Raw genomic sequence first — 18,656 nt, forward strand, 5'->3', positions numbered from 1 at the left:
AATGTGCTCCATACATACCCAAACCAACAACTCTTTACGCAAAATTATTAACTGTGATGTGTCAAATTTTAACCCTTTCACTGGGAGATCCTTTAACTGGACGTGGCCGTTTTTTAAAAAATCTTGCTTTACAATGGTGTGTTAGTTTCTGCTATATCACAAAGTGAATCAGCTATACATATACATATATCCCCAAATCCCCTCCCTCTTTCATCTCCCTCCCACCCTCCCTATCCCACCCCTCTAGGTGGTCGCAAAGCACGGAGCTGATCTCCCTGGGCTATGCTGCTGCTTCCCACTAGCTATCTGTTTTACATTTGGTAGTGTATGTATGTCCATGCCACTCTCTCACTTTGTCCCATCTTACCCCTTCCCCTCCCCGTGTCCTCAAGTCCATTCTCGACGTCTACGTCTTTATTGGACATGGCCTTTTGATTTAAAACATTTGTTGTAAACAAAACTAAAAGTCTTATATTTACTTCTCCCCCCACCCCAACCCTAGAAAGTATCTTGAACCTTTTAAACTGAGATAAATTCTCACCATTCATTCCATTTAACCTGCGGAGAAGAGAAGAGCCAAACAAGTTTGTTGTTGTTTTTTATGAATTGGGTCTTAAACTAGTAGCTAGGCAACCAATCAAATAACCCTGACAACAAAAATAAAAGGAACTTAACAATAACATTGAACTTAATGATAGCCAGGAGTCTACATACAGCACTGTTTAGTTGTTCGATGTTATTGGTTCAAATGTAAAGTCTAACACTAATAAAACTTACATTTTTTTCTAATTTATGGCATTTTTGACCTTTGTATGCTGTTTTGGAAAACACTATCACAAGTATACATATAGTTAGTTACTCCTTTACAAGAAATACACATGAAGCATATATATCTAGGTAGACTTCTTTATCTCGTGATTTTTAGCATTCACTTCATTGAAATTGATGTTTGAAACTCAGATGTATGTCTTGTTTTAGATTTTAGCTAAAATTGCCCTGTCAATCTCACAGAGATGTAGGGAACAAATGAGACGATAGAGAGGTAATGATGGAGTAAAGTGATCTAGAGCTGGTGTTAGGTCCCTAATCTGCAAAACAAGGACAATATTATCTATATCCCTGAATTTGGAAAGGTTCAAGAGAGATAACATATGTGATAATATATTTTTTTTGCAGTACGTGGGCCTCTTACTGTTGTGGCCTCTCCCGTTGTGGAGCACAGGCTCCAGACGCACAGGCTCAGCGGCCATGGCTCACGGGCCCAGCCGCTCCGCGGCATGTGGGACCTTCCCGGACCGGGGCAGGAACCCGCGTCCCCTGCATCGGCAGGCAGACTCTCAACCACTGCGCCACCAGGGAAGCCCCTGTGATAATATTTTTGAACCATAGAAGCACTATAAAAATGTTTCTTGTCAGGATGTGAAAAGTACTACATAAAAACCAACTATTGGGACTTGCCTGGTGGTACAGTGGTTAAGAATCTGCCTGCCAATGCAGGGGACACAGGTTCAAGCCCTGGTCCAGGAGGATCCCACATTCCACAGAGCAACTAAGCCCATGCGCCACAACTACTGAAGCACGCACGCCTAGAGCCCATGCTCCACAACAAGAGAAGCCACCACAGTGAGAAGCCCACGCACCACAACAAAGAGCAGCCCCCGCTCACCACAACTAGAGAAAGCCCGCATGCAGCAATGAAGACCCTACGCAGCCAAAAATAAATAAATTAACTGAATAAATTTTTAAAAAACCCAACTATTGGGCTTCCCTGGTGGTGCAGTGGTTGAGAGTCCACCTGCCGATGCAGGGGACACGGGTTCGTGCCCCGGTCCGGGAAGATCCCACATGCCGCGGAGCGGCTGGGCCCGTGAGCCATGGCTGCTGAGCCTGCGCATGCGGAGCCTGTGCTCCGCAACGGGAGAGGCCACATCAGTGAGAGGCCCGCGTACCGCAAAAAAAACCCCAAAAAAACCCAACTATTGCTCTGCTTTGCAAAAGAGGATGCTATAATTAGAATTTGTCCCCTTACTGTAAAATCTCTAATATGCCCAAACTGCTCATAGTACAAGCTGTCAATATCTTGGGAATAAGTTGACATACACAAAAGCACAACTGAACATGTTAGTCAACTGCTCACAAAAATTACCGTCCTGATTAATCAATACTATGTACTCCTTTGGAGTAAATAACCTCACTAGTTTGTGTGCTATATAAGAAACTCATTTATTCCAAACACACTTTGCTAAATAATTTGCTCACAATCCCCTTTCACTTATTGTTGTACAGCTATATTGATCTTCTGTCTGAACTTATCCTGTCATGCAACAATGAATATCTGAATCAATTGTATAAGTAACAAGGAGCTGTGGCAACTGACAGTGTGAAGCAGAAGACGTCTAGTCTGTTTTTCATTTCCAATAAAAGGGGGCAGTATTACATCAGTGTAATACTGATGTACTATTCTGATGTTTTTGCAAAGTATGGGTGAGAAGCAAGAATCTACACTTGTAAAAAATGAACAACTGCTTTCTTGAACAAACAGGAACAAGTTTACAATGTGCCTTAGTGACCGGATTATTATTTTCCTATTTACTTGATTGAAAAAATATAATTTTGGCATGAGAAATGCATATAGTTATCAAGAATCAGGTTAAGTATTCTCAAAAGCCATAGATTGAAATTCTGATTTTTCTGGAAATATATTAAAGTATATATTAAATTAGTAGGAGCAAAAGCTCCCTAGCACACTAATATAAAATCTGAACATTATCATGTTGGCTATGAGCAGATCCTAGCAAGTAACTAGTTAAAGTAGTTAAAGTAACCACCAGTTACTTTAAGAGTGAAAAAGAAAAATGCATATCTTGAGTTTGTAAGAAGGTGCCTGTTAGCTTCTAACCAACCTTCTACTCTATCTTAAGACATTTTGGCTCCAAGGAGCAGTAGGTTAATCCATTCGCTTTTGGAGAGTGTCAAAGAGTGAAAATTTAATAAAGTTAACAACAGGTTTGACCACCTGTCTGAGTTTCTAAAGTGGAAAAGGACCTAATATTAATGGAGCACCTCCTGTGCCAGATATGTGCTCTACATATGTTTTCCCTCAAAATGATTCTTCAAGGAAAGGATAATTATCTCCATTTTATAGGTATGTTCATTGAGACTCACAGAGGTTAAGTAACTTATTTAAATAACACTGTTAGAAAACAGGACAGGCTGCTTCCAAAATTAATCCTAGAAACTGAGACACAGGATTAACTAAGCCCAAAACCCATGCTCTTTCCAATACACCATGTGGCCTCTAATTCTATTACTACTCCTGGTCTAGCCACCTCTTCTGTCTCTTTGTCTGTACTAGCATCATGTGATCTTCTGTTTTCTGACTGATATCTTTCCAGAGCCACAACCAATGGACATCATGGTAGGGAAGAATGCCCTACCCAGACATAAGGTGAAAAGTATACAGGAAGCAGGGGTCTCAGTGCTTTTCTGCTTCACTGTTTCTGTTTATTTTTACCCTGTCTTATTCCATCAAAGGTTTTGTATTGCAAATGTAAAAAGTACTTCTGTATGTAATAAGCTTAAAGATCTCATAGAAAATTAGTAAATGAATTTAATACTGTTCTATAAATAGAAATATCATTGATTAAGAATTAGGAAAGCTGAGATTTAATTCCTGCTCTGACATGAATCCACTATGTGAACATGGGTAAGTCATTTTCTTTCTTTAGGTCTCAGTTTTCCTGTCTGTGAATTGAAGCTATTGGACCAGGTCAAATGTTATATCCCCTCCAGTTCTTTCACTCTACAGTTTTAATCCCACAAATATACTTCAGAGGCAGATAGAGTGTGATAATAGTGTTCATGGTAGCTCATTTTGACATCCGATAAGGTCAAGAATTTTTCTTAAGAGATTCGCAGAAGATGAAGGGAACAGCAGCTCAGGCCACATATATAATGTGTAATCGGCCTATTTATGAGCAACTCTGATCAGTAGGTAATCAGTTTTCTGGCTCCTCAAGGTTACTAAGATGACCAAAATAACCAGATACCTAAGTTACAAAATACCTATGCAGGAAAGTGCTCTAACCAATCACCGAGTCAGCATTCAAACATCAAGGAAGTCAGAAAAGTTACAAGACGCACTTTAACACTAAGAAGGCCCACCCTGCCTTGCCTCTCTTCTCGCCAGATGCGCTTAGCTTAGCTCTAAGGACATTTGGAAGCTGCCTATCTAAAATTCTGCAGTGTATTGTTCTGACTGAAATTCTGTCTTAGAGATGTCAAACAACAAAATTTGGCAAGCAATTAGCCTATAATATGACCTAATTGCCCTGGTACTATGGGAGGTGGTTGGTGTTCTTGCTGTGGAAAGCTAAAACCCAGGGAAGTACCTTAGACTTCGGCTAGCAAGACACTCATGATCCATGCACAGCAGCTGTGTTGAAACGATGGAGCATAACAGTTCCCAAGGCGCCGTTACAGTCTATTGTCCCTACAATCTATATATTTAACAGACCCTAAATATCCGGTGACACAGCCAACCAGAACAACTCCATTGGTGCCGTTCTGGCTGATCAAGTCAACAATGTTTCATTTTAAAGTGTCAAAATAGGGGTTTACCCAGTAAAGTGAAATACGCCATGGGTAAACATGTATTCATATGGACATATATGTGATTCTGTATGTGTCATAAAGACATAAGCACCCCTATGCCTGTGTAGTAAATGTTTCCCCTCAGTTATGAAACATACAAAGCATGTTTTATACACATCTAATGTTAGTAAATGTCACAAAAACAACTCTACAATGGACATTGTGATGCATTGCCCAGATACCCCTTCAGGACTGATTTATTTCCTCAGCTGCAGGGAACGTTGTTGCTCACCCTTAGCTCTTGGCCCTCTTCGGCACTGCCTCAACTAAAGAGAGTCACATCACCTAAGGTTATGTCCCCTTCCCAGGGTAACCCTCATCCAATGACTGGTTGATACAAGTGTATAAAAGTTCACCCCCTCCATCCAACTTGGGACAATTCTGCATGGCCATGGCCATCTCAAAGCTTCATATGAGGTTGGCTAAGGCTTTGGTTAAGACTGCATCACAGTCCTATTCTGCTTTCATCCTTTCCCTTCTACAGGTGGCAATCAGAAAGAGCACCCCCCTCAATAAACCTGCTTGTTAATCTCCATCTCACAGTCTGCTTCTCAGGGAACTCAAATCTGTGACATGCTCATTTGTAAAAAAATGTCCAAATAGGAGCGTGATGAGCTATGTATGCTTTATAAATTACAAGGTGTCATGACAGAAGCACTGAGAAAAAATCTCTAAAACCGTATTATGGTTTACAAGAATAAATTCAGAAATCTAATTTATGGATCCTTACATTTAAGGAAACTGAGGTAATTCCAAAGAGGACAATTCTGAAGACAGTTAAACTGACTTTGCCACAATCCATTTTACCAATCTTATTGCACATTATATATTTACCCTCTTTGATCTCAGAAGAAAATATGATTCTCAGAAGAAAAAGTAGTGTCTTCTGAAACCTCATAAAATTAAGATGGATATTTTGATTATAAGAGAGCCAAATCGACTATCACAGGAGCCCTTTAACATTGTTCTTAATTTACTCTTCTGGCTGCAACAAACCTAGCAAACAAGGATAGATACATACTGGGTCTAGAAACTAAACAAAGCCTACACATCCACAAATATACATTCAAAAGAGCGACATTATTTGGGAGGGAGATCATGTAAAGGAGAACTTGTGAGCACAACATCCCTGAATATAATGGACTTTTCTGGTGCCCCAAATTCAACCCCAATAAAGTCATCTACTGAGACAACAACTCCCTTCAACTAGGAAACCAGGGTTTTCTGATTCTGTACAAGCCACTTTGCCACTTACCTTCAGGAGCTCAATTACATTCAGTGTGATATGTTTTAGGACAAGTTTAGATTCATTATTATTATTTTTCCACCTTAACCTAATCTCTCATCTCTCTCTCATGGCTTCCAACACAAATTCAGGTGTTATTATTCTGGAGCCTCAGACTTCTTTCCTCCATATGAATTTTAAAAAGTCAATGAGAAATACTTAAAATTAACCTGTAGTATTTGAAGTTAATAGAGTCTTAAGCTTGAACTTTAACCAATGATATAAATTCAACCATATAGGGTCACTGTGTCAGACAAAGAGAGAGAGTCACTGCAGGAAGCAAGGGATGTCCAGTGTCAATTTACTCCTAGGTTTAGTGCAAACCTATCAGGATGCCGCTAGTCTAAGCCTGCTGAATGTGACGGGGGAGCTTCACTGAAAGGCACAGTTGCTGCAACAATATGGAATTTATTTCTTATTTTCCCCCCAAGCTAAATGGCATATACACATTCTGCTTTAAATATTCTCTATGTTAATATTCCAAACAAAAATTTCTAGATGCATTTTTCAAAGAAATATCTCATTCATAACATTAATCAAAGGCAAATGATTCTTCATAATTTAAAAACAAGTATGATTATTTAAATAAAATAACTTGGTTTTTTGTGGAATAAAGTTTCTGAAATGTATTAATTCTAAATATATTTATTTAGCCCAGTGATTTTTCAACTAGGGGTAATTTTGTCCTCCCTCCCCCAGTAGGGGACATTTAGCAATGTCTGGAGACATTTTCGGTTGTCACAAAAGGAGTGGTGCTACTACTGGCATCTAATGAGTAGAGGCCAGATTAGCCACCCATGACAAAGAATTCTCCAGCCAAAAACGCCAATAATGCTGAGGCTGAGAAACCGTGATCTAACTTAATAAATCTGAAGTTGCCATAGTTTTGTGCATCAACTCAGTTAGAAAGGAGTTTAACTATGTGAGTTGGTCAACATGCCAACTTCTGAAAAATCTAACTCCGTTTCCTTCTGCTGACCCTTCCATTATTATGTGAGGAGCTCATATCTGTGACAAAATAGTACATTTGTTCTATATATTCAAAGATCACCCATAGTTTAGTCTACAAGTTATGGGAAACATAAGAAAGTGCCTACTCTGTACCAGGAGCTTTGCTAGGTATATTCATATATATCTTATTTCATTGTAACCCAGATTACTACCCTCACATTATAGATGAAGAACTTGAGATTCAGAGAAGTTATTCAACGTACCAAATATCACACAGCTGGTAAGTGACAACTCGGTGCCTACCATTCCAAGTGAGAATATATAGTTTTAAACTCATTAATACTTTCTTGCATATGCAAAGAAAACTTCTGAATCATTATGATAGTTAATGGGGTGAGGAGGGTAATTAGCTTTTGACCATGTATCTGTCTGTATTATTAGAATTTTCAGTAAGCATATACTACTGTCATTTGAAAACTCATACATTTTAAAAGACTCAGTTAAACAAATCACTAACATTCTTCTCATATTAATTTTAGGATTAACCATTGACAAAACTATAAGGTAGGAGATGGTCTCTGGTGCATGTACCCATTCTCTTGCTTTTAACCCAATTTCCCACCCAGTATCCCTATGCCAAAATGTGTTTACCTATCTAGGTCCCCCAAAAATATCTTACAGTTATTCACATTAAGATTAAATATGTTACTATTTCATGGTGCTCACTGAGTATAGTATAGTGTCTTAGGTCAAAAGATTGACTGTGTTTATCTCTAGTATCAGAGTGGTAGAAAAGGTTTGGGGGCAAAGCTTTTCTTTTCTTGTGGTCCTGAAACCTTACTGTATATGTAACCATCTACTGAGGCAGTTCTTAAAGAGGGGCTCTGCTCTGTGAGCCCACTGCCAAAGATGGAGCACTTAACGGGGAGTGGGGCACCTAAGGGACTGAGCAGAACCGGTGACTGGCATGTGCATAGCAGGTCCCCAATATATAAAAGTTTATGGCTTAACCAACACCAAAAGACCCACCATTCCCCCAGACAGTTTCTCTCTTACCTGGTGTGAACCTCCCGCCAAGAGATCAATCAAGGTGAAGGAGGGAGGAGGCAAATAATGATTAATTTAACATATTATATATTTATATAATCTGTCTATTTATCTATAGGAAATGGGGTCTTTGCAGATATAATCAAGTTAAAATAAGGTCACACTGGATTAGGATGGACCCTAAATCCAATGACTGACGTCCTTATAAGAAGAGGGAGATTTGGAGACAGGGGGACATACACAGAGGGAAGATGGCCGTGTGAAGAGGGAGGCAGAAACTGGAGCGATGCAGAGACAAGCCAAGGAATGGCAAGGATCATTCATTCATCAAATAATCAGAATTTTTCACCCAGTGTATGACAATAGTCTCTCAACTGGTCTGCCTATTTCCATTCTTAACCTCCTGCAGTCTGTTCTTGCACATTAGGCAGAATGATCCTTTTATATGTAAATCAGATCATGTCAATGCCCTGGACAAAACCAGTCTAGGAATTCCCATAGGACTCAGGTGAAACACAAAGCCTTTCCAAGGCCTACAGGTCTAACACACTCTACCCCAGGCTATCACTTTACTTCACGTTCCACTGCTCTCCCTTCCCTCTAGCTGCTCTTGCCACGCTGGCCTCCTTGTTGCTGGTCCTACACTCTAAGAGCTTCTAAGCTTATTGTTCCCACTGCCTGAATGCTCTTCATGTGGCCTGCACAGGGGTTCCTTCAGATCTCTCTACTCCGTAACACTTCCGCAGAGTCCCTACCAACCTATTGAAAAGAACAATCCTGTAACTCCCTATTCCCTTAACTTGCTTCCATTTTTCTCATGGCATTGAGTCACCTCCTGATGTTATTGACATTACTCATTATGTATTTAACTGTTTATTTTTTCCTCATCTGTGTTCCCCTATTAGAATGTAAGCTCTATAAGAACAGAGATTTTTGTCTGATTTGTTCACTGTTGTATCTCCGGTGCCTAGAACAGTGTCTATTACAGAATAAGCACTTGATAAATAATTTGTTGAATCAAAAAATAAATGAATGCATTTTGTAAGTTGCTTTGTTTTCTATTTTGCCCAGGCAGATAGGAAGCTTAGTAATAGATTGAATGATGAGTCATGGTAATGTATTAGCCTTCACTGTGAGCATATATGCTTCTTCCTTTTTTAATATTCTGATAGTCTTGTAACTTCATACATCCCCTTTATTATAAGATATTTCTAAATCTTTTGGAATGGGACAGATAAACACCAATAGACAGGTAGGTTGGGTGCCTGGTTGGGTACCTGGGAGGCGACCCACACTAAGTGGGAAAGGGTGTATTTGTTAATCAGCACTAATGATTAAGTGTGATGCAAGAAAGCCCTCAAGCTAGGACCCCAAATCTTTGGCTGCAGTTTGATGCTTGGGAGCTTAGAAAGAGCCAGATAAAAATGAGTCAATGGGTCTAGCAGAGCCAGAGAAGGAGGGAAGGAAGTTTTACCTTTTCATTCCTGCAGTTGTTCAGCCCCATATTATTCATGGTAGACAGTTTCCCATCAACACCATGCGGCTGTTGCTGCTGTTGCTCCCGCTGGATCTGTTCGCGCATCTTCCGAGCCTCCTGAATAGCTTTCATCACCGTATCCTGATCCCCAAACAGGGCAGGGGAGTTGAGACTGGACAGGATATCTGCATATACAGGATGCATTATTAGAGGCTTGTAAGGTTAGACTCTTAAAAAATACTGCTACTACCCACTCCCCTGTATAATACCACATTCTCTGAAGAAGGAAGAGACACATTTGCTATTAAGAAAACTGCAACACAGCACAGAAATCCAGGGTAACGAGCTGTGCTGGGGTTTTTTTTAGCCCTCGGAGGACCAGCGTTTCAGTTTATCTGGGTTCTGTCAACACAACTCCTCACAGATGAAGGTTCCTAGATTCATATATATATATATATATATATATATATATATATATATATATATATATATATATTCTGGCTATATCTAACAATTAGTGGGGCAGTAGTGGTGAAGAAAGGGGTGGGGATGGGTGCAGAGACATCTGTGCAGGCTGACCATTATATCTGGTGTGCTAATACAGCAAAGTTGTTTCTGGCCCAGCCAAAAAAAATCTGTGAGGCTACATGTGTCCTTCAGCAGATATCTGTATCTGTGTGTTCATACGTCCACTGCAGGAGAGAAGGGGTGGGAAGGAACATACCGCACTCTCTGTTCCCCAATCACTGGCTGGTTAATGAAGCATTCTACTCATCATGCTGCCTCAGTTATTTACTAAGAGAATGACAACCCATTTCCTACCCCCAACTGGAACACCCACTGTTCTCAGTTCCCTGTCTTCGTGATAGTAAGGCTGTATGTGTGGGAATGGATTTCACATAAGTATACAGCTTCAAATAAAGTGAAAACATTTACTTTCATTATATTCCATGCAACACAGAAGGACAAAATTCAAAATTAAACTAATTTTCCTCCATATCTTGCATTTTACTGTAGGTTAAAATTAATACTTTAGATGAGGCTTTCCAATTTTAGGCAAAAAGAGGGCAATTGCTTGCTGACTGATAGATTTCAGCTGCTGTGATAAAGTTTAATGAGGTCAGCTTGCATGTATCCTGGTATGAGCATTTCATAGCACATGCGTGTGTGTGTGTGTGTATGTGTGTGTATCTGTGTGTGTGTGCACACACCTCACAGAGACAGAAGGGACAGAGGAAATCAGACTACAATCAAGCTCACATCACACGTCTATGTGTGTGCAGTGCATGTGTGTATGTACTTGAGTTTAGAAAATATCACCAACACTATCTATGGAAAAGTTCTAGAAAGTTAAACAGCCACTTTTTAGGATATAGAAAACCCATATCTTTTGCTCTGAAGCTTTTCTGATTAAAAAAAAAATTCTATCCAGTATTGTCTGGACAAGAGTGCTATTACTTCAGCTCATTTCTAGCTCACGATCTAAAGAATACGCTCTGCTGAGGTATAAACTCCCATAAGAGCAGGGCCTGTGAAACAGTCGTCTTTGTCCCTCACAATGCTCAGTACAGAAGACAAATGCTTTCCAAACAAAATTCAGAAGTGGATTATAGGAGGGCCATTTCAAGATCAAGCCTATTATTTATCCTCATGTTGGCTTTTTTTCCCCCTCATCTCACGACTTTCAACAATTCAGCAATCATATTCACATGCTGGAAATGATTCATTTCTCTTTCCCACAGCAATCCCACTGACTTGGAGTGAAAACCTCTGGGCCCCTGAAAGAGGCATCCTAACTCAAAAAGAGAATAGGCTGCTGTATGGATCCTAATGTCCCCAATTTCGATGAGGAAGATTTACATCTCATCATCAGAAGATTCACTTAGATTCAGCATAGCTCAGCATATATTCCAACTGTGAGTTTATAAAAAGAGCACTGAGTTATATGTCAGAGGACCTGGATTCTAGTTTTGACTCTGCTAATTAATACCTACATGGCTGTGGGCAAGTCATTTTAACTGTAAGACCACAATTTATTATACAATGAGAGTAATAATAATACACTACCTAACTCATTGGATTATTGTGTAAAATCAAATGAGATAAGATAGGCAAAATGGTTTTTTAAATTGTAAATGGCTACACTTACACATTATTTTATTTATTACAGGAAGCAATTCAGGCTATAGGATTCAACAACACAAGGAAGGTAATATGGTGAAGAAATGCTAGTTCTAGTCCTTAATCCCTTTGAAATTTTGTGTCTTTATTTGAAAATTAAGAGACTTATAGAGCATAGTAACAATAATGTTCATATTTATTTGGCTGTCTGCTACTACATGCTTTCGTGCTTTCGCAATTACTGTCTCATTCCACATGCATATGTAAATGTGTTGCTGTGCGGTTGTCCAGTCTTTTTAAATTGCATGCCTTCTGGGTGCCAGATGCCATGTTAGGCACTTTATATATTTTTTTCTCTTTTAATTCTCATAACAACCTATGAGCTAGGTAATAATATTTCCCTTCCAGATATTAGGAAACTGAGTTCAAAAATATTAAATAATTTTCACAGGGTCACATAACTAGTAAGTAAAAGCTCTCTCTCAGTCCAAGTCTGCCTGATGCCAAATCCCATTTTTTTCTCTATACTTCTCATACCTGGGTATGAATATCCCTAGAGATACCTGGCAATACATCAGAGAATGTAAGGAGGCAGAGGATCACTATGACATATCTTACTAGACATTAACTTTATTTCATATGATGGCAATCAAGTGTGTCATTCATATTTGCTTCAATGCAAAACTGATATGGGATAAGATGTAAAATTCACAAACATTTTACAAAGAAAATATAAAATGTCAAATAAATTTTGGACTTTTGGCAGGCAGCTTTTAGGCCAGCTTCCTTTAGGCCCTTGGAGGCTTCATGTTCACTCTTAATCTGCCTAGAGTTGCTTCAGCAGCAAAGCACTGACCAAACACAGAAATTTCTGTCTGTGAGTGTTGGATCTAACTCATCATCATCTGAAGAACCCAACCCAGCAGGATTTATATTATAACCTTTTCTAAAAGTTCTAGTCACCCAAGACACTATAACTGGGTTATGTTTCAGCAGAAAAGATTTTACTTTTACTTTATTTACTTTCACTTTTTTTTTTCTTGGACTAAGGAACACTTTGGAAACAAGAATCAGTCATCAGTAAACATGTTTTGCTTTCTTTTACCTAATTCATAAGTCTCTTCCTGGTGTTGACCTTTCCATTTACCTAAAGAGGATCCTCTTCCCAAGCTTCCTCCAATGGGGCTGGGGATGCTGCTTTTGTTAGGCAGATTGACAGGGCTGGTTTTGCTGGCTGGAAAGAGGCTTTGGGTGGGAGATGTTGGAGACTTTACAGGCTCAGCTGTCTTGGGTCGGGATGAGAGATTCAGCGGCTGTGCTGCTGCTTCATCCTACAAGTTTACCATAAATAATTATTTATTTTTAAATGAAGCATGTTATCACTTAGTAAGCCACAGTTATTTTATACCTCAGAGACAATGCCACATTCTCCTGCAATAATAACAAAAGAAGCTAATGATCTACCTCCTTGAAGATTCATCAGAAGGAAACCTCATTAATTTCCCTGTGTTATGTTTCTATTTACATTAACTGTGTAGTTGGATCATTCTTTTTGCCAAATTAAAATCTGAATTAGCTCACATTACAGCTTAATTTCCTAATGTGTTTTCAGGGATCTAAATTAACCTAGGGCATTTACAAAGAATTATTTAAAATTTCAGTAGCTCTGTAGTGCTTCTGTGTTTTTCTCTCTGAAAAGTTCCTGGAACTATAAATAGGCTCTGCCACTAATTTTTTAATATATATTTTAAATCAAACAATAGCAAGTACTTTAAAAATGGAAACACAAAGCCTTCCTCTGCTCTTCTGGGCCTTTGCCCAGGGAGCCGCATGCCACAGCATGGCTTCTATGTGGCTTCCTGGGTGTGGGCACTCTTCATGGTCTATATTCTGGTCTCTATTTATGTTTAAAATTAATTTTTGCAAAGAGCAAGCACACATTATAATTATGTTTTACATACCATGCTATATACAATTTATTTTTCATGTCTAAAGTGATGTCTCTTCATATTCTTTGCTACATATATTTACAGAATGTCTATTTTAAGATGCCTGTTTTTCTATACTGAGCACAGTATTCAAATACCTGGCTTGTAACTCTGGTTTTAGCAGGAGCTTGAAAGCTAAGCTCCTCACCTTTATTTTGTTTCATTTATCCTGCCATAAAACACCCTTAACAACACTTCCATCATTCTAGAAATTTAATTGTAATATGAGCATATTCATTTAAATGTTCAGTTTCAAAATCTGCATTATTGTGTTTAAAATAAATTGTCATCAAATGTTAACTCCTGTTTTGCTTCTGAGAAGACACAGGGAACTTGCTTTTAATGTTATTGTTTAAAACACACAGTAGAGCTTGGAAACTGAACTTTCTCCCCTGCGGCAAACATGTGACCTCTCTGGGCTCGATTTCTTCATCTATAGAAAAAAGGGTCTGATTCTAGCTGATCTCTAAGGTCTCTCCCAGTACTAATGGTCACTGTTTAAGAGGGAACAAAAAGGGATGCCAGAAAACAGTACTCAGGAAGGAGGATTAGAAAGAGAAAACGAAAATAACATGCACAGAGGAACCTTTATGTACTAACACCATGCTAGACGTTTTCACAAATATTAGCTCATTTAACTACCAATAACTCTATGAGGCTGGGCAGTAGTATTCTAAATTTACAAAGGAAGAAGCAGTCAGAGTGATAAAATGACTGTCCAAAGTCATACGTGGAGGGACAAAATTTGAATTATAGTTTATTGGGCTCCAAATCCCAGGCCCTTTTTCTACTAAACTATCAGCTAAAATAAGTCACTTGATAATGTAGGGATACCCTAGCTTTATTCTGTTGTTTTGTTTGTTTGTTTGTCTTGGTAGGAAATAAGTAATCTGGCACATCTATGGTGCAATGCACTTTCATCTCTATCCAGACATAGGATAGGTTCTCAGGAAACATAGTTGTATCCATTACAAATGTCAAAATTATCTGATATGCTTAATTACAATTTACTTGCCTTTGCTCTGAACTCAAAGGATATTAGACTAGTTAGTTCCTTTACTCCTATCTAAATAATAGTGATTTATAAACTAGGTATTTAGTTAGTTTTCTCCACATTTCTTTTACTTGGGGTTTACCAAGCTTCATAAGGTACCTGGGTTCAGAGTTTTCCTCAAATTTGGAAAAATTTCAGCCATTACTTCTTCAAATATATTTTTCTTCCCTTCCTTCTCCTCCTGGGGCTCCAGTTGCATATATGAGGCCATTTGATGTTCCACAGCACCGATAGTCTTTTTTCTATGTATTTCATTTTGGACAGTTTCATTGTTATGTCATCAAGTTCACTAGTCTTTTCTTCTATAATATCTAATCTGTTGCTATTGCAAAACAGTACTAATCCAGAGTACTTTTCATCTCAAACACTGTATTTTTCATCTCCAGACATTCAATATAAGTTTTCCATGTCTTGTCCTATAATGTTCATGTTTTCCTCTATATTCTTGAATATATGGAGTTTATAACACCTGGTTTTACTCAGTTTTGAATATTAGGCAAACTTCACATATATTATGGGTTTGGTTCCAGACCACTGCAGTAAATCAAATATCACAATAAAGCGAGTCACATGAATTTTTGGTTTCCCAGTCCACATAAAACTTACGTTTATACACTACTGTAGTCTATTAAGTGTGCAATAGCATTATGCCTAAAAAAACAACGTATATACCTTAATTAAAAAATACTTTATTGCTAAAAATATGCTAACCATCATCTGACTATGCAGGGTTGCCACCAACATTCAATTTGTAAAAAGTGCAATAGCTGTGAAACACAATAAAATGAAGCTCAATAAAAAAGGTTATGGGACTTCCCTGGTGGCACAGTGGTTAAGAATCTGCCTGCCAATGCAGGGGACAAGGGTTCGAGCCCTGGTCCGGGAAGATCCCACATGCCGCGGAGCAACTAAGCCTGTGCACCACAACTACTGAGCCTCTGCTCTAGAGCCCGCGAGCCATGACTACTGAGCCTGCGCGCCACAACTACTGAAGCCCATGTGCCTAGAGCTTGTGCTCTGCAACAAGAGAAGCCACCGCAATGAGAAGCCCGCGCACCGCAACGAAGAGTAGCCCCACTCTCCACAGCCAGAGAAAGCCCACACGCAGCAACAAAGACCCAACACAGCCAAAAATAAAAACAAATAAATTTATAAAAAATAAATAAATAAAAAAGGTATGACTGTATATTCTAATTTATTATTTATTCTTATAATTCAGTAATTGCCATTTCCACCAACAATGCCACTGAGCATGGGAAGCACCTATTAACTCCCAGTCAGGTCAGTCCCTTTCCACAATGGCAGGCCTGTTGTTGGTCCTCACAGCCTGTCCTGGCCCAAGAGAAACTTTGTGGGTGAACAGGAGCAGATATGCTTACCTCTTCACTTGGCTATAGTTGGAAGTCCCTTATAAGAGCTGTTTTTACTGTCTTATCTACTAATTCTATCATCTGTGTTATTTTGGGGGTTGTTTCTAATGACTGATTATTCTTTTCATCATTGTTCATATTTTCTTGCTTCTATGAAAGCCTGGTAATTATTGAATACATGCTCCACATTGTGAATTTTACAGTGCTGGGTTTCATAGTTTGTATATTCCTTTAAGTATGTGTGGACTTTGTTCTGAGACACAGAAAGCCTTACTAAGCTTACTTTTAAGCTTTGTTAGGCAGGTCCAGAGCAGTCATTAATCTAGGGATAATCTGGCCCCACTAGTGAGGTAATACCCTGCTGGGGACTCTACTTGGTGCCCATGTGTCAAGTGATCTTTCCAGTCTGGCCAGTGGGAACACAAATCATTCTCAGTTCTTTGTGAACCTTGCAATGGTTTTGTCTGCTACATCTGGTCTTTTTCCCTGGCCTCAGGTAGTTTCCTCACATGCAGTACTCAGCTAAATACAGGGGAACCTTCTGCAGATTTCCAGTGCTCTCTCTCTCTATACAGCTCCCTCCTCTGGTACTCTACCTCACAAGTTCCATCTACTTGGCATCCTTAAACTCTGAACGCTTGTCTCTCTACTCGGGAAGCCTTCCAAACTGCATGTGGCTACACGTCCCGCCCCACCCGCCCGCCCCCGCACTATTGCCTGGAAATTCTCTCTAGACAGTAAGATGGAACAACTGTGTTGCTTGCCTCACTTGTTTCTCTTCTATCAGGGGTCACTGTCCTGTACTCCTATTGGAAATGTCTGAAACTACTGTTTTATATATTGTGTCTTGAGTTTTACTCGTTTAAGTTTGGAGAGTAAGTAAATCCCTGTTCCTCCATAATGGTTTAAAATGGAAATTTTCTAGGTTTCTTTTAGGATCTCTCTCGGTATACAACCAGATAGTTCAGTTACAACCACTACTACCACCCATCACCATCTTCTTTATTAGCATCAGATTATCATCAACGTCATCGCTATACTAAGATTTATGGAATAGTCACTATATTCTAGAAGATGTATTATCTCATTTAAGACCCATAAAAATATTAACTTCCATTTTACAGAGGCAAAAACTAAGGCTGAAAGAAGTAACTTGCCCAAGGTGACACATCTAGTAAAAGTGACAGAACTGACATTTGAACAGAAACATCCTTACTGCTGATGTTGACAATTATAGCAAATAAAAATTCTGGGGGAAAAAAGGAAAGGAAGACCATCTATTTTTATTTTTGTTACCTTCAGCTAACAATGCCCTATGTCACGTAGGCGTGTTATGTACAGAGGGAAAGAATGACTACAGAGGGAAACATGAAACATTTTAGTGACCATAATTCTTTCAATTAGCAAAATATAAGATTATTTTCAGAACTTCTGTAATAATAGGTAGGAGCTATTTTAAAAATTTAAAACATTTGCTTTATGTCTTGGTCTATATATTTTTACTCACACATACAATAAACAGTCTAATAAGTATAATAAATGCCTCCTTTGTTATTAACATAAAGTATAGTCAAGTCAAATTATATAGAGAACTCCCTAAGAATTTGCATGTGGTCAAGTGAGTAATAAAATTCAGTTGGCCCACAAAACTGGAATGGTAAAAGCAAATAGAAACTTGAATCTAACCAGGGAACATTTTACTCATCCAGTAAAGGCTTGGTTTGGTGCAGTTCCATTTGGCCAACCCACTTATAAAATGACTTTTTCATGTTAAAATATCTAATACTCAATACCTCAAGTCACTGATGTTTGATATGCTTATACTCCAACAACTATAATTAAACAAAGTGCCTTGGTTTGAGTGGTAGTGTTCTCTTATTCACAAAAAGAAACTCTTGGAACACAAAATAAATAGTCTGTTTCCATAAGTTAATACTATCTTATTAAATGTAAACCGCCTATTGTCATATCTCAATATTTCTAACAACAAAGCATAAATGTTCATCTACTTCTTTGGAGAATCTAAAGGCATGGGTGGCATTAAATTAATTCCTTTGGGTGGGCACTGGCAGAACTATCCATCCTAATTATGTTTACTATTTTATCTTTGGTATTTGGGATCCATATTTTTTAAGGGCTTTTCTGAAATCTCAAAGTCCCTATCTGCAAGTTTTAGAAAATAAAACAATTTCAGTAATTCTGTGGCCTTCAATGCTGTTTTGTTGGCCTTAGATGTTTCCCACGTAATGAGTTAAAAAATAATTGCAAAATTTCTCCAAGTGCAGTACTTTGGGCACATTACAATAATACATCTGTGCTTAACATATCCCTCAAAGTAGGTAAGTCAGTGATACAAAACAATTGTTTCTTTGAGCTGTCTGAATTTGTTAATTCAATACAGGAAGCACAGGCAATCGCAAAAGCCTGTAAGTACCAGCTGCAGCACAAAGTTAGACTGGATCATCAATTCCCCTCTGTCACCAAGCACCTCCTGGTTACCCCATTTTAAGACACTGAAAATCAGTGAGGAAAGGATCTATTAATGTTTCAGTCATAACTTGGGCAATCCTGTTTATCCTATCACAACTATATATGGCATCAAAGCATGATTACGTTATGACACCACTCATTCCTCAGAGCCACCACATTTATAACTATTTTTGAAGGAGAGAGCTTTATCAACAAACCATATAAAGTCTAGCACTGGCTT

General features: G+C 38.6%; 1 protein-coding gene across 1 annotated transcript in view; it reads right to left on the minus strand.

Annotated features, from left to right (window-relative positions):
* The window catches only part of SOX6 (SRY-box transcription factor 6), a 445,733-nt gene that overhangs the window by 74,185 nt on the left and 352,892 nt on the right, over positions 1 to 18,656 (minus strand). The window contains exons 11-12 of the mRNA XM_060018551.1: positions 12,640 to 12,865; positions 9,411 to 9,598 (exon numbers count right to left, since the gene is read on the minus strand). Of these exons, the coding sequence (XP_059874534.1) occupies positions 9,411 to 9,598; positions 12,640 to 12,865 (414 nt within the window). The remainder of the gene's footprint in view (positions 1 to 9,410; positions 9,599 to 12,639; positions 12,866 to 18,656) is intronic.

This window comes from Delphinus delphis, chromosome 8 (genome assembly GCF_949987515.2).
Source record: "Delphinus delphis chromosome 8, mDelDel1.2, whole genome shotgun sequence".
In the NCBI taxonomy this organism is placed as follows: domain Eukaryota; kingdom Metazoa; phylum Chordata; class Mammalia; order Artiodactyla; family Delphinidae; genus Delphinus; species Delphinus delphis.